At 37.5% G+C, this 12,102-nt stretch overlaps 2 protein-coding genes across 2 annotated transcripts; one reads left to right on the top strand and one right to left on the bottom strand.

The window, feature by feature from the left end:
* Positions 1–310: 310 nt before the first annotated feature.
* Positions 311–5,547, top strand: ube2al (ubiquitin conjugating enzyme E2 A, like). The gene is made up of 6 exons (XM_059343010.1): positions 311–479; positions 2,409–2,489; positions 2,607–2,632; positions 3,425–3,514; positions 3,595–3,683; positions 4,727–5,547. The coding sequence occupies exons 1-6, from the start codon at positions 436–438 to the stop codon at positions 4,853–4,855; spliced, it is 459 nt and encodes a 152-aa protein (XP_059198993.1). The 5' UTR covers positions 311–435; the 3' UTR covers positions 4,856–5,547.
* A 115-nt stretch (positions 5,548–5,662) lies between these two features.
* Positions 5,663–11,519, bottom strand: ing1 (inhibitor of growth family, member 1). Its single transcript, XM_059343009.1, has 4 exons — positions 11,363–11,519; positions 9,633–9,791; positions 8,836–8,984; positions 5,663–7,289 (listed from the first exon to the last, which is right to left on the bottom strand). The coding sequence occupies exons 2-4, from the start codon at positions 9,769–9,771 to the stop codon at positions 6,648–6,650; spliced, it is 930 nt and encodes a 309-aa protein (XP_059198992.1). The 5' UTR covers positions 9,772–9,791; positions 11,363–11,519; the 3' UTR covers positions 5,663–6,647.
* Positions 11,520–12,102: the final 583 nt, after the last annotated feature.

Genomic DNA, 12,102 nt, shown 5'->3' with positions numbered 1-12,102 from the left:
ACAAACACTACGTCAATGTGACCACGCCCCGTGTCAGACGACGCCTTCAATGAGAATGGGGGAGATATATAAACGCTGTTAAATAAAACAACGTAATAGATAAATGTATCTTGTCGGTATTTAACATAATGTTGCCCTAATATAATGTTTTATTAACGGCATTAGATGTTGCACAGATATTCCATCGCCGGAAAATTTGATTAAACTTGATACTTGAAAAAAAACCCTCTTTCCGTGATATGGTGTCGTCCAGTAAACCTAGCTGGGCTAACCAGAGAGTCAGGATTATCAAGAGAGCAACCAAAAGCCTCAGACTGCTGTGAATAGGGTCACTGTGAAGGTGTCACATAACTATTAAATACAATATAACGTTTTGATAAAATAAGCTCCTGTTGACGAATACATTTTATTAAAACGTGTTTCACAAGTTAGACCATGTCAACCCCGGCTAGAAGGAGACTTATGAGAGATTTTAAACGGTAAGTTGAAGCTCAGAAATTATGCCGATACCGATGTTAGCTATGATTTGTCAAAAACAGCTAACATTAGCTTACCTTAGCTTGGCATAGCTAACCAGGATTTATTTAATGTTAATTAATTTGTTCGTTAATCTTCTTAGTAAAATGTGATCGTAATGTAAGTACCGTGAAGTGCGTGTCGTATTTTTACGAACCTGGAACCGTGAAGTAAAAATATCGTTAGTTTTGTTGAAGCGTTTCGGTCGTAGCTAGAAGCTAACAGTGTTAGCTGCTACATGCTAATTGGACAGTCGAATTGAGTTTCTGCTCCAGCTGCTAGACACTATAAAAACTAGCTAGCATTTAAATGTCCGTGACAAGTGACCGGTTGGCCATTTTATCATTGCGCAAAATACATTTAATGGAACCCATCAAAGGTAAATGTTTCGTGTATTCAAGGCTGGCATTTATTTAACATTTAACACACGTTAGACTGTGTAAGTTACGTCGCCCACCAACGTTAGATGTATTGAACCCACACGCTTCCTACATAACGTCACCCTGTTAAAATAATCGCCTAACTAATTTTTCAAGTTTTGTAGGAAACGCTAAAAACTTCACCCAAAGTGTATATTATGACATTTATTGACAATTTCACTCTAAAAGGATGTAACAAAGGATGGCTATTGGCATAGTTATAACACTGTGTGTAAGTTATGTAACTTAAGAGAAATAAATGACTTAGGCAATTTTTTGAACATGCCTTTGTGACTTAAGCAAGATATGGTAACACTTTATTTCAAAGGTGTCTACACACACAAGCCTGTCAGAAACATGACATGACAAGTTTCATGAGCATTAATGTTACTTCAAAGTGTCATTAATGTTCATGACACATCCCATGTCATGTTTATGACACGCTCATGTCACTCGTATGTACACACCTGAGAGTAAAGTGTTACCAATATTAGTGTCAACAATAAAACACTGATAACTAAACAATCTCCCTCTAGCTCTTCTTTGCTGGGTTCTTATCTGATGCCTATGAATGTGGCAAATTGTCTAAGAAGTGATTATCTTAAAGAGGTAAAATCACATGATCTGATAAACTGAGGATGTAGGCGTTTTTACCACAGGTGGCCGGCGTCATGAGGAGATGATTTAGGCAAAAAACCCAATTTTGACAAAAAAAAATGACTTGGTCGATTATTTTAACAGTGTGATGATAAGTAAAATAGTTCATCAAAGCTTGGTATTTGGTAAATAAGAATTATTATTAATCGAGATATAGCACCGCTAATTATTATACTGGGATCCCACACGAATACATTGTATTCAATGTGAGGAGAACATTATTAAATTGCGGCAAGACTTGTTTACCTCATGTTTTCATCCCACTGGAAATTTCAGCTGCTTAAGACCCTTTGATCGCACCGAGTTTTAGCCTTTAGTGGTCATGATCGAGTGTGTCTAAGTGAGCTATTCAAACCTTTCAAAGGCTTCCATAGTCCAGTAGTGATTGTGCAACGTAGGGAATTAGAATAAAATAGACATGTGTCCTAAGGTTTGTTCAAAGCAGTCTGAGCGATTACTTTAGTTTCAACCCTTAACATCAGTGTTCCTATTTTGATATACTCGGAAAGATAGGAAGAGAAGTGTCATATCACCAACTACATAATGCTCTGCCACGCAATTTCTGTTACTGTAATGACAATGAGATTTTGATTTTAGGAGGAAGTTATTAATAAAAAACATCAGAAAGTATTTAAACATTTTCCAGCTTAATTCAAAATTATCTTGGACTTTAAACTGCTACGGTCTGAGGGTCTCTGTACCATGCTTTACCTCAGTTCTTTCAAGTTACTTTTAAGATTGAACCTAATTTCCTGCCAGTGGACTTTAGTGTTCAAGTCTTAAATACCTTTTCCTTTCTCTTTTATTGTTATAAAGGCTACAAGAGGACCCTCCAGCTGGTGTCAGTGGTGCCCCATCGGAAAACAACATTATGGTGTGGAATGCAGTCATATTTGGGTAAGACTTTTGAGCACAGCCTTTATGTGCATAAACAGATTTTCCTCCAACTTTAAGTCTCATTACTGTGTTTGTATTGCAAAACAAGTTATTAACTACATTTCTCTCTAACCTCAGCCCTGAAGGAACTCCCTTTGAGGACGGTAAGCATCTTACTGTGTTAATGACTGATTATTTTTGTGTAGTAAGGCATATTGTACCTATATTGCATTTAAAACTTCTAACATAGAAACTTTGCCACTTCAAAATCCCTTATTTTGAATATGCCAGCTGTATCACTTTAAGTGTATATAAAAAAAAAAACTACTCACATTGTCATACTTAAAGTGTTGCAAATAAAGTTTTTTTTTAAGTAAACCATTTCATTCAGCTATTCGTCTGCATCGGTTGGTACTGCAGCGGAAAAATGCAGCAAAAAAGTTGAAACAGATTAAACTTGAGTTTAAGTAACAGCTTGAGTAACAGCTGACTATATGAAAGTTTGTTAAAATATTTCTGTGGGGAATTTTGCAACATGCTCCTGCACAAGCACAGTCCCTCCTGTCTTTTTTTGTCTTGCTCCTGGAATGAATGAAGCTGCCTTTGAGTGCGGTTGGAATCATAAAATTGCTATGACAGGGAACAATAATTGCAATATTAAGCCTAATATTGCTAAAGTTATCAACATAGCATCACACAAACGAGTCATTTAAGTGACACTCCCCCACCACCATAAAACCTTCCAGCGAATCGCAGCACCACCTGTTGTCATATGATTGCAGCCTAAGGCACAATTCTTCTCGTTCTTTCATGTTTGAAGATAACCCCCCTTTACTTTAGTTGACAAACCTGAAACAGCGTCATGTTGATAGAGTATTTAGCTGAGAAGTCTTGAAACACCACAAACACACACTTGGGTTTAATGGCTAATAAATATGTTTTTTGTGTTGTTCCAGGTACATTTAAACTCATTGTAGAGTTTACAGAAGAATACCCCAACAAACCCCCAACAGTACGATTTGTGTCAAAGATGTTTCATCCAAATGGTAGGGATATTTCCTTATCTTCTTGCTCATAAAAGTTGTTTATTTAAGTTTGCAGAGTTTAATTATGTTTTTATTTACAGTCTATGCAGATGGCAGTATATGTTTGGACATCCTACAGAATCGTTGGAGTCCCACTTATGATGTGTCCTCTATTCTTACATCTATCCAGGTAAGAAGTGTCAATAAACAATGGTACATTAAAAATGCAGGCTTGCCTTATTTTACTTAGAACCAAAAGTGGGGAAACAAAACAATTCAATGATATTAAATCGATGAAGCTAATTCTATCTACCAAACTGAAACCACCACACGTTTGATGTATTTTACTAGACAGGAGTGTAATCGGTCATTGTATGCCAGAATTGAAGTAAAGATTTCTGTCAGGCTACAGATTGCTAATTCACATAAAAAAAAATCACATTAACAAAAAATACAAACAAAAAACAAAAATACAATGATTTGCAAATTTTTTTTTTTTTTTTTAATATATACACTCATTCTGAATTTCAATCATTCTGTTTTTATTAGCAGTTTTACAAAGCCAAACTTATGTGGAATAAGGGTTGGAAACAATTATACAAAATGAGCACATGTGCTAACCTATACACGAAAACGTACACTAGTGTAAACAAGGGTTACGAGTTGCACTACTTTGTGGATTATATAACATTACAGAGCCTTCATGTCAAATTTATGACTCCTTTCAACCCAGACAAAGGCAGCACATACCAGACCCATTCCTTTTCTGCTTACCTTTCAAAATAAAAGCCTTAGAAATATACACTGCACAGCTGTTTACTATAGGGAACTCAAATTCACTCAGAGTATTTTGCTATCAGGAAATTTTAAAAAAGGATGCTAAACAAAAACTTGCATCAGACAAACTGTCAGATGCCACTCTGGGTCAATAGCATCCTGGTAGTTGGTTCTCTACCTACACAAATCTATATTTAAACCTTTTATTGATCACAAATTAGCATTGTTTCCAGTATGAATAGTTGTGTTGAGAAATTTTTTTTGTATGAGAGTATTTTGCTATATGGTGCCATTTATCTGACCAGCCCCCAGTGTGTAAAGGCCTTAGGTAGTCTGAAGCCTTTTTTGAAGTTGATGTATTTGACACCATGCATTTATAAAGGCACAGTAAGTAAATGAATGGTGTTGTTGCAGGTTGGTTATTTTTTCACTAAAGTTTCACCTTTCCCCCTTCAGTCCCTGCTCGATGAACCAAACCCAAACAGTCCAGCCAACAGTCAGGCAGCTCAGCTGTACCAGGAGAACAAGCGGGAATATGAGAAGCGTGTGTCTGCCATTGTAGAACAAAGCTGGAGAGACAGTTGACCTGACAATCGTGGTAGCTGCTCTCTCCATTGTTAAGCTGTGTGTGCCGCAAGTTTTAGTGGAGTACCTCTTAATTTTTCCCCATCCTCCCTCCCAACGTTTTGATTTTAAGCTTTTATGCACTTTACCTTCAACTTCCCCTTCCCCTCATAGTTTTTTTGCCCGCCAAGAGGGATTTATTTTTTTCTATTCTGTCCCCCTTTTCCAGTCCGTCAGGGGAAATGTGCTAAATCTTGCCTTGATGTTTTGTCAGTATGGACTTGTGGGCCATTACCCCAAAAATTCTGGTGTGTTCTTACTTGCTGTAATAGCTTCCCATGACTAATTATGTTAAATGTCTTGGAGGGTGTATGAATTAAGTCATGGGTCCTCTTCTGTTGTGCTCCTCATCTTTTCTGCCAGTTTGTTTTCACAAGGCAGTTTGTCAGCCCAAATGTGGTCATCCTACCTTTCCCCGGGAGAATGAGCAGCCTGAGCATCACGGACTACAACTAAACCAGACATCTTTACACCATGTCTTTTGCTGTGTTGTGAACTCTGTTACATGCATGACAGAAAGAGTGTATTCACGTTCCTGTTCAGTACTCATGTATATAAGAAACCTGCAACTGAATTTATGTACAGATTTTGCACTGGTTGTCCCCCATGTCATTTTTTCAGCACTTGTAAATAAAAAAAAAAAGGCAAATCCATCTTTATGTGAGAAGCTTTTTATTGTAACTGCAAATTCAAAACTATTTGATCCAAATGTAACTTTTCTTGCTTTGGCAGGACTTAATGTGATTGTGTTGTATCTCAGTTGTTGTGATATTGATGTCAAGATAACCCACAAATGAGACACTGCCTATAAGGTAAACTGGTTAAATTCACACTCGCAACATGGAGTTGTGACCTCTCGTTAAAGGCAAAGTGATTATACACGACTATTTGAAAGGACTGGAGAATTGTACTGCTGAGCTGCAGGTGTTTCCACTCATAGGTATAGGTATTAAACAGGCCAGATATGCCACTATCAAAATTGTATAGTTTGAAGTTTATGGTATAACACGGTTCAGCACCAGTGTCAAGTTGTCATTAAGATGTGATCTTTCATGGCTTACTTAGAACTCACTACAAATGTATTCAAGTCTTTGACAAATGAAGGCTGTTTGGTGCTGAGCAGGTAATGAACAATGGCATTATAGCCCTTTGTTGCTGCTAAAGACTTAGAGTGAACCCAAACATTAAAGTTGAGGGCGGGACAGCTAAACAATGAGCGGATATTGCTTCTGCTCTGTAAAGAGTCGTGTTGCAGATTCGGGTGATGATCTGTAGTTTCATTCCTACAATGACCCCTTCACATTGTTAGATACAATATTATAAAAAATATTAAAGCTACTTTAAAAACAAGTGCCCATGGAATGTATGCTACTTTCTGCTAATCCACAAAGTGATAGAAAATATTCTTCACTCTTTATGTTGTCAAAAACATTCTAAAATTCTTTGTTTAGAAACATTCTGTTTATTGAGCATATATAACCGCGTGGGTGCTGTTGCATGCATGATGAAAACAGAGGATGTGAGTTACATGCACGTTGTACTGTACTGTGTCCTTTGATAACAATAATCAGAACCAGGATGCAGCAGTCTTGTTTCTTAGCTATGCTGCAGTTATAAAAATAACTATTTACAACATCCCTCTCATGAAATCATTACTCTTGTTAACAGTATTGACAGAAACAAAATGGAAACAAAGACGAGACATAAAATACAATTTTTACGCAGAAGTGTTCATTGGGCCGGATGGAGCGAGCTACCTGTTGTAAGCCCTTTCCTTCTTGGCCCTCTCTAAGGCCTTGTCCATGGTTTTCTCGTTCTCTCCCCGACACTTGGGACAGTACCACTTGCCTTTGGGCTTATGATGGAGCCCAACACAGGAGAAATGAAACCACTCGATAGGGCATTCATCGTTATCACAGCCGATCATCTCACCGTAGGACACCTGCTCACACAGGCAGTATGTCGGCTCATCTGGGTCGATGGGCAGGTCTGGGGGTGACACTTCTCTCTCAGACTTTCCTTTTGACCTTTTCTTCTTCTTTGAAGAGGTTTTGGCTCTCTTTTCCCGGGATGCCCCAACTCCTGTTTCCTCTGCGTGATCCAGACCACTGTAACTTTCCCGGTTTTCTCCGTTTTTCTGACGTCTTGAGCGTTTACCTCCGGCTTTATCTCCGCCCCCGGAGCCTGGGGTGACCTCGTCGCGCTTCTTGTCGTGGTGGCCGGTTTTGCCTGGAGTAACGGTGGCTGATGATGACGACGACGACGACATCATGGATGCTGTATTAGTTGTCAACGACGTTGCTGTGGGAACGTGACTCTCAGGGACTTCTTGAGAGGAAAGGAGAAGTTCAGAATGCCAGTCGATTTGTCGTGTTCGGTTCTCAACTAACTCGACCTGAAACAAAAAACATTCAGATTTTACTTTTTATTACGAGTACATGTGGATGATTAAACAGTTGCAAAGTTAAAACTAGAATTAAGACTAAAACTTGTTTAGTGAGGACATACAGATGTAATATAGTGTTCGTTTTCATAAATCACAAGTTAAATTTTTGCAGAAAACAAAATTGAATAGGAGTTTTTTTTGCAAATTTGTTACTGAATTGATTAATTGAACAAACTGAAAGGCAATTGCATGCTTCTTGTTTATCAGGTATGTGTTGTAACATTTTACTGATAAACAAAAATACAGTCAGTTTTGCCCTGGCTCAATGTTGTTTTGGTTATTTGCAGTTGGGCTTGAACAACGCTATCCAGCTCATGCTGCCAGCAGCTGATACAGCTTAGAATCCACGGACTGGACACAAGTCTGGCATGACCTAAAAGAGCAATGTGCTTGTGTGGTCTGCTTGTTAAAATAAGCTAAATAAAATATTGGCCCTGTGGACTATTTCACTGTCTCAGAGAAAGATCAGAAACAAGAACTTTGTATCGCATGTATAGCATACAGGGGGCTGCAAAAGTAGGTATACAGTAAGGATTATTCCAGTATTACCAGTATTATATTAGTGGTGCTAGGATTCATCTGCTCTCACCCCAACAGACTTCTTTTTCTGGGGATGTGTGGAAGATAAGGTTTTCATACGCAAGCCATGTTCTGTTGATAGCATGATTCAGTTCATACGGGAGGCCTGCCAGAAAATTGATGCCGATAGACCTTTGAGCCAGAGTGTGCATGGGTGTCCACACTCGACTAGTGGAGTGTGTGAATGCTGGGGCAAACAGTCGAACATCTGAGGGATTAATATGTTTATCATTGATGGGTTAGGGTTATAATCAATAAGTTACATTTTGTGTGCACATTTGGTTTTACATTTCTGTATACCTACTTTTGCAGCCTCCTGTATAAAAACACAAGGAGTAAAAGGAGTAAAGTCACTTTTACATTAAAATACATTTAATTAAGGTTTCATATAATCTTTTGGTTGGGCTAATCAAGAACTGATTTTTTTCCCTCAGAGTTGTTAGTTGTATAGCAGGCTAAAAATGCTTTTGGAGGTTTTTATTTTAGAAAACATTAATTTGAAAGGTAATATACATTTTTTAATACATTATGTATGATTGAATTTGTGCTCTTTTAAATGTAGAGTAATAAGGCATGCAATTTCTCTCCATCATATGTGAAAGGATAAAGTTGAATATGGGGTTATGTTTCTCGTTCTAGAGTGTAACTATAATAAAACACATTGTTTACTAATGTACAACTAGTCTTTTCTCTGTACCGATTTCAGTGAAATTCAGATATGTGCAAAAATTTAGAACCTAATACAAAAAGGCCTTTGAGCAGGTCTTTGCCTATCTTTTTCTTTTTATTTACTTGGGTAGATTTTCTGAGCACAAATGTTCCAGGAAAGCACTTATCTGTACTTGCACACTCTTAGACTTGGAAGTTTGCCAATAAGCAGCCCTAGTACAGCAGCTGCAGGGTGCTCTTAATGTACCATTTGCCCGGCAATCTGGATTTTCTCATCTCCAAGCTCTTGACTGCGGATCAGCGCTCTCTGAATGGATAACTGAAGCTTTCGTCTCTGAAGTGTGTCAGACTCCCGGCGATATCGTTCATAAGCATCATCAAGCTCCTTTAGAACATCTGCCAAAGAAGAAATCGAGAGGAAAAAATAAAGTACGAATAAGAATACTGTTATCCAACATAATCTCAAAGGTACACACCACAAAATGTAAACTCAGTTCCAACTGTTGTATTAGATCACTTTCTTGGCATATAATGTAGTATGAAGGATGTTTAGGTAAATAAAGAGTGAACAAACTATATAAGGGGTCAAGCAGTACATTAGATTGCGTTAGCTCTAGCTAGGTGTACCTAATGAATTTGCAACTGACTGCTATTGAGTTCAGACATCTTTTAAATAGTTTAACTATTACTACTGCATTACAGTCTCTTGCTAAATTTAGAGAGGAGATAAATCTGTCAATCTATAATGAGACTGCTCTGCTACCACTGGTAGTTGCTAGGCTCCATCTAGTGAGAGCGGTTGAGATATGCAGATAAAATGTGTGTAATTGCACATTAGAACTACCTGCTAATTTATAATGTTTAGTAAGACAAAAACAATCATGTGTAAATGTAAGTTTAGTCTCCATGTGTTTAATTTATTAACTTTGTTAAAGTATAATTTCTGTTTCCTCTTTAGTCTGTTGGTTTTATTAATTAAAAAGGTACAAAAGAGATTTGTGTCTTGCACATCCGTGTATGCAGTGCACTGCCCAGCTTCTTTACCTTGATACCTAGCATCAATTTCCTTCATGAGGGACACACTCCTCTGCAGGTCAAAGGGTAGGGACTCCACCAGGTCCAAATACTCCTCAACATAATTCACAACAACGTGGCTCGGGTCGCCATTGGTAGGGTTCAACATCGTGGATCCTTCCCAGACACCTGTTAACAACAAATCATTATTAAAGAGTCATATTTCTTGCTATAAAGCCATTTTCCTTGCAAATATTACTTTAGTGACAAAGGTACTATTCTACTTCTGCACTGTCTATGGAAATGTCTAAAGGTTCAAAATTTCTGAAGGGATGTTATGAAATGTTTGTCAACAAAATCCCATTAAATGTCAAACTGTGTGTGCTTGGAATATATCCAGAGGACTTCATACAAACACAAAAACAAACTAAACTTTCGGACTCTGACTTCTTCAAGCAAGAAAGACTATTGCACTTTGTAGGAAGAGTATGGATGCTCCAACACTGGGAATGTGAATAAAGGAAGTTTCAAACTGCATCGGTCTGAAAAAACACTTACACTGTTAAAAGCAAACAAAAAGACTTTGTTCAAAGAGATTTGCATTATCGAAGAGATTTGCATTATTAAACCAGGACTGTAAGCCTCATCTGAAAAGAAATGTAGAGGTAGAAAATAGTAATAGTAAATAGAGGTGTGTGTGTGTGTGTGTGTGTAAATGTGCAGATATATGTGGGTGTGTGTCATGTATGTAACTTTTGTCTTAAATTGTTGAGGTTATGTTATGACATCGGAATGCCAATAAATATATTGGGGGACAAAAATCCGAAATCAGTGTGAAAACGAGACTATAATGGTCAACATGAGAAAGGGGAACGGGGCAACTAATCTGGAATCAGTCAACCATTATATATGCTACGTGTACTATGGATTTGCCAACTAGTTTTTGGTCCGCATATTAATAAGTAAATTCAGTAAAAATATAAATTAAAAAGAGCATAGCGACGTAAGATGGATAAGCTACTTCAGGGTTCCCTCCCTTGCAACGGAGAAGACAACAAAGCTGACGTTGAACCATAGCATAACATTGATGTTAGCTAGGAAGCTAACGTGAGTTAGATCCCCCGGTGAACTAAGACGTGAACGTTAAGGTTAACGCTAAGAAACATCGGATCACCAATAAACCGAAATAATAATCTGAGATCCACCGCAAACATGTTTAATACGGAGCTTGAATATTTCCATCAACACAGTGGGGCTCCAGTTTCTAATTTTAGTAGTGATAACAACAAATGCTGTTTAAGTATAGTGCTGCGTCAAGTAACGTTAACCTTAACCAACTTTCTCCGGTTTACAAGTTTGTTAACTCTAAGAAACACATACAGTGGATTATAATTTTTCCAGTAACGTTATCTAGCTTTGATTGCAGGCTGACTGCACTGAAAGTTTAAACAATCGATTCCTTTACGTTAATGTGTCAAACACAAAGATTAACTAACGCTAGGAGACGTAAACAATCACATTGAATTTATAGGCAAACGTTACAACAACTCGCTTGACTTACAACCATTACGCGCATTATCAGCAACCATTTTGGCACTTTTACCGACCTTATTTCTATATTTTTCTTTTTTAACGGTTAGCCGAATTAGCTTATGCTAGCTTTTAACGCAGTTCCGTTACAATCACTGCAGAAACATTCAAAAAGATTCGCTGAACAAATCGAGTTAGTTGGTAGCTATGCGCCTTCCAGATGAGCTTACCTGTGTCGGTATTAACGTGAGTAGTTTTTCCTGCAACAAACGTTTAATACTTGGTGAAGCAGCTGTTATAGCCCACGCTAGGTCGTGTGTAGAGTCGACCACCAGCTCAGCTCTTACCGCTGGCTCAACACAAGCTAGTGTTAGCTGTTAGCTTCTTCTTCTTCTTCTTTTGAGTTTAATTGGCGCTTGGCTGACCAACGTACAGGCGCATTACCGCCACCTACTGGACTACTGGAGTGTGGAGCAGTACATTGACAGGAAATCAAGGAGAGAAAATAATAATAGTGATAAAAATAAAATAAATAAAGTAGTAATAATAATAAAAAAATTAAGATAATTAAATGATTAAACGGGAAAAGGGGGAAACAATAGTGTAAATAATAGCATTTTACATACAATTATAAAGAATTAAATACATAACTAAATTATCTCTACAAGTCCTGTTTCCCTCAGGTAATTAAATAGGGGCTTGTTTTCTTTGCATTATTTTTTTCCCAAGAAGACTTTCCAGTGTGTTACTGTATATATATATATAGTGTCATATTATATATTGACATTTATTTCAAAATGCTAACATGTACACCAGGCCGTACAGCTCTTGGATGCACATACTCCTGCAGTTCTTGACTATTTAAACCCATACTGCACCTTCTGAACACTTTTTGTGCTCATTTTTCAGTTTGAGCACAGGCTCTGCACATTACTTATTATATATAATTATTTTCACTATCTCATATTTT

The sequence above is a fragment of the Centropristis striata genome, chromosome 10 (assembly GCF_030273125.1).
Source record: "Centropristis striata isolate RG_2023a ecotype Rhode Island chromosome 10, C.striata_1.0, whole genome shotgun sequence".
NCBI classification, from domain to species: domain Eukaryota; kingdom Metazoa; phylum Chordata; class Actinopteri; order Perciformes; family Serranidae; genus Centropristis; species Centropristis striata.
Note: the sequence above shows the minus strand (reverse complement) of the source record. Positions and strands in the feature narration are given on the sequence as shown.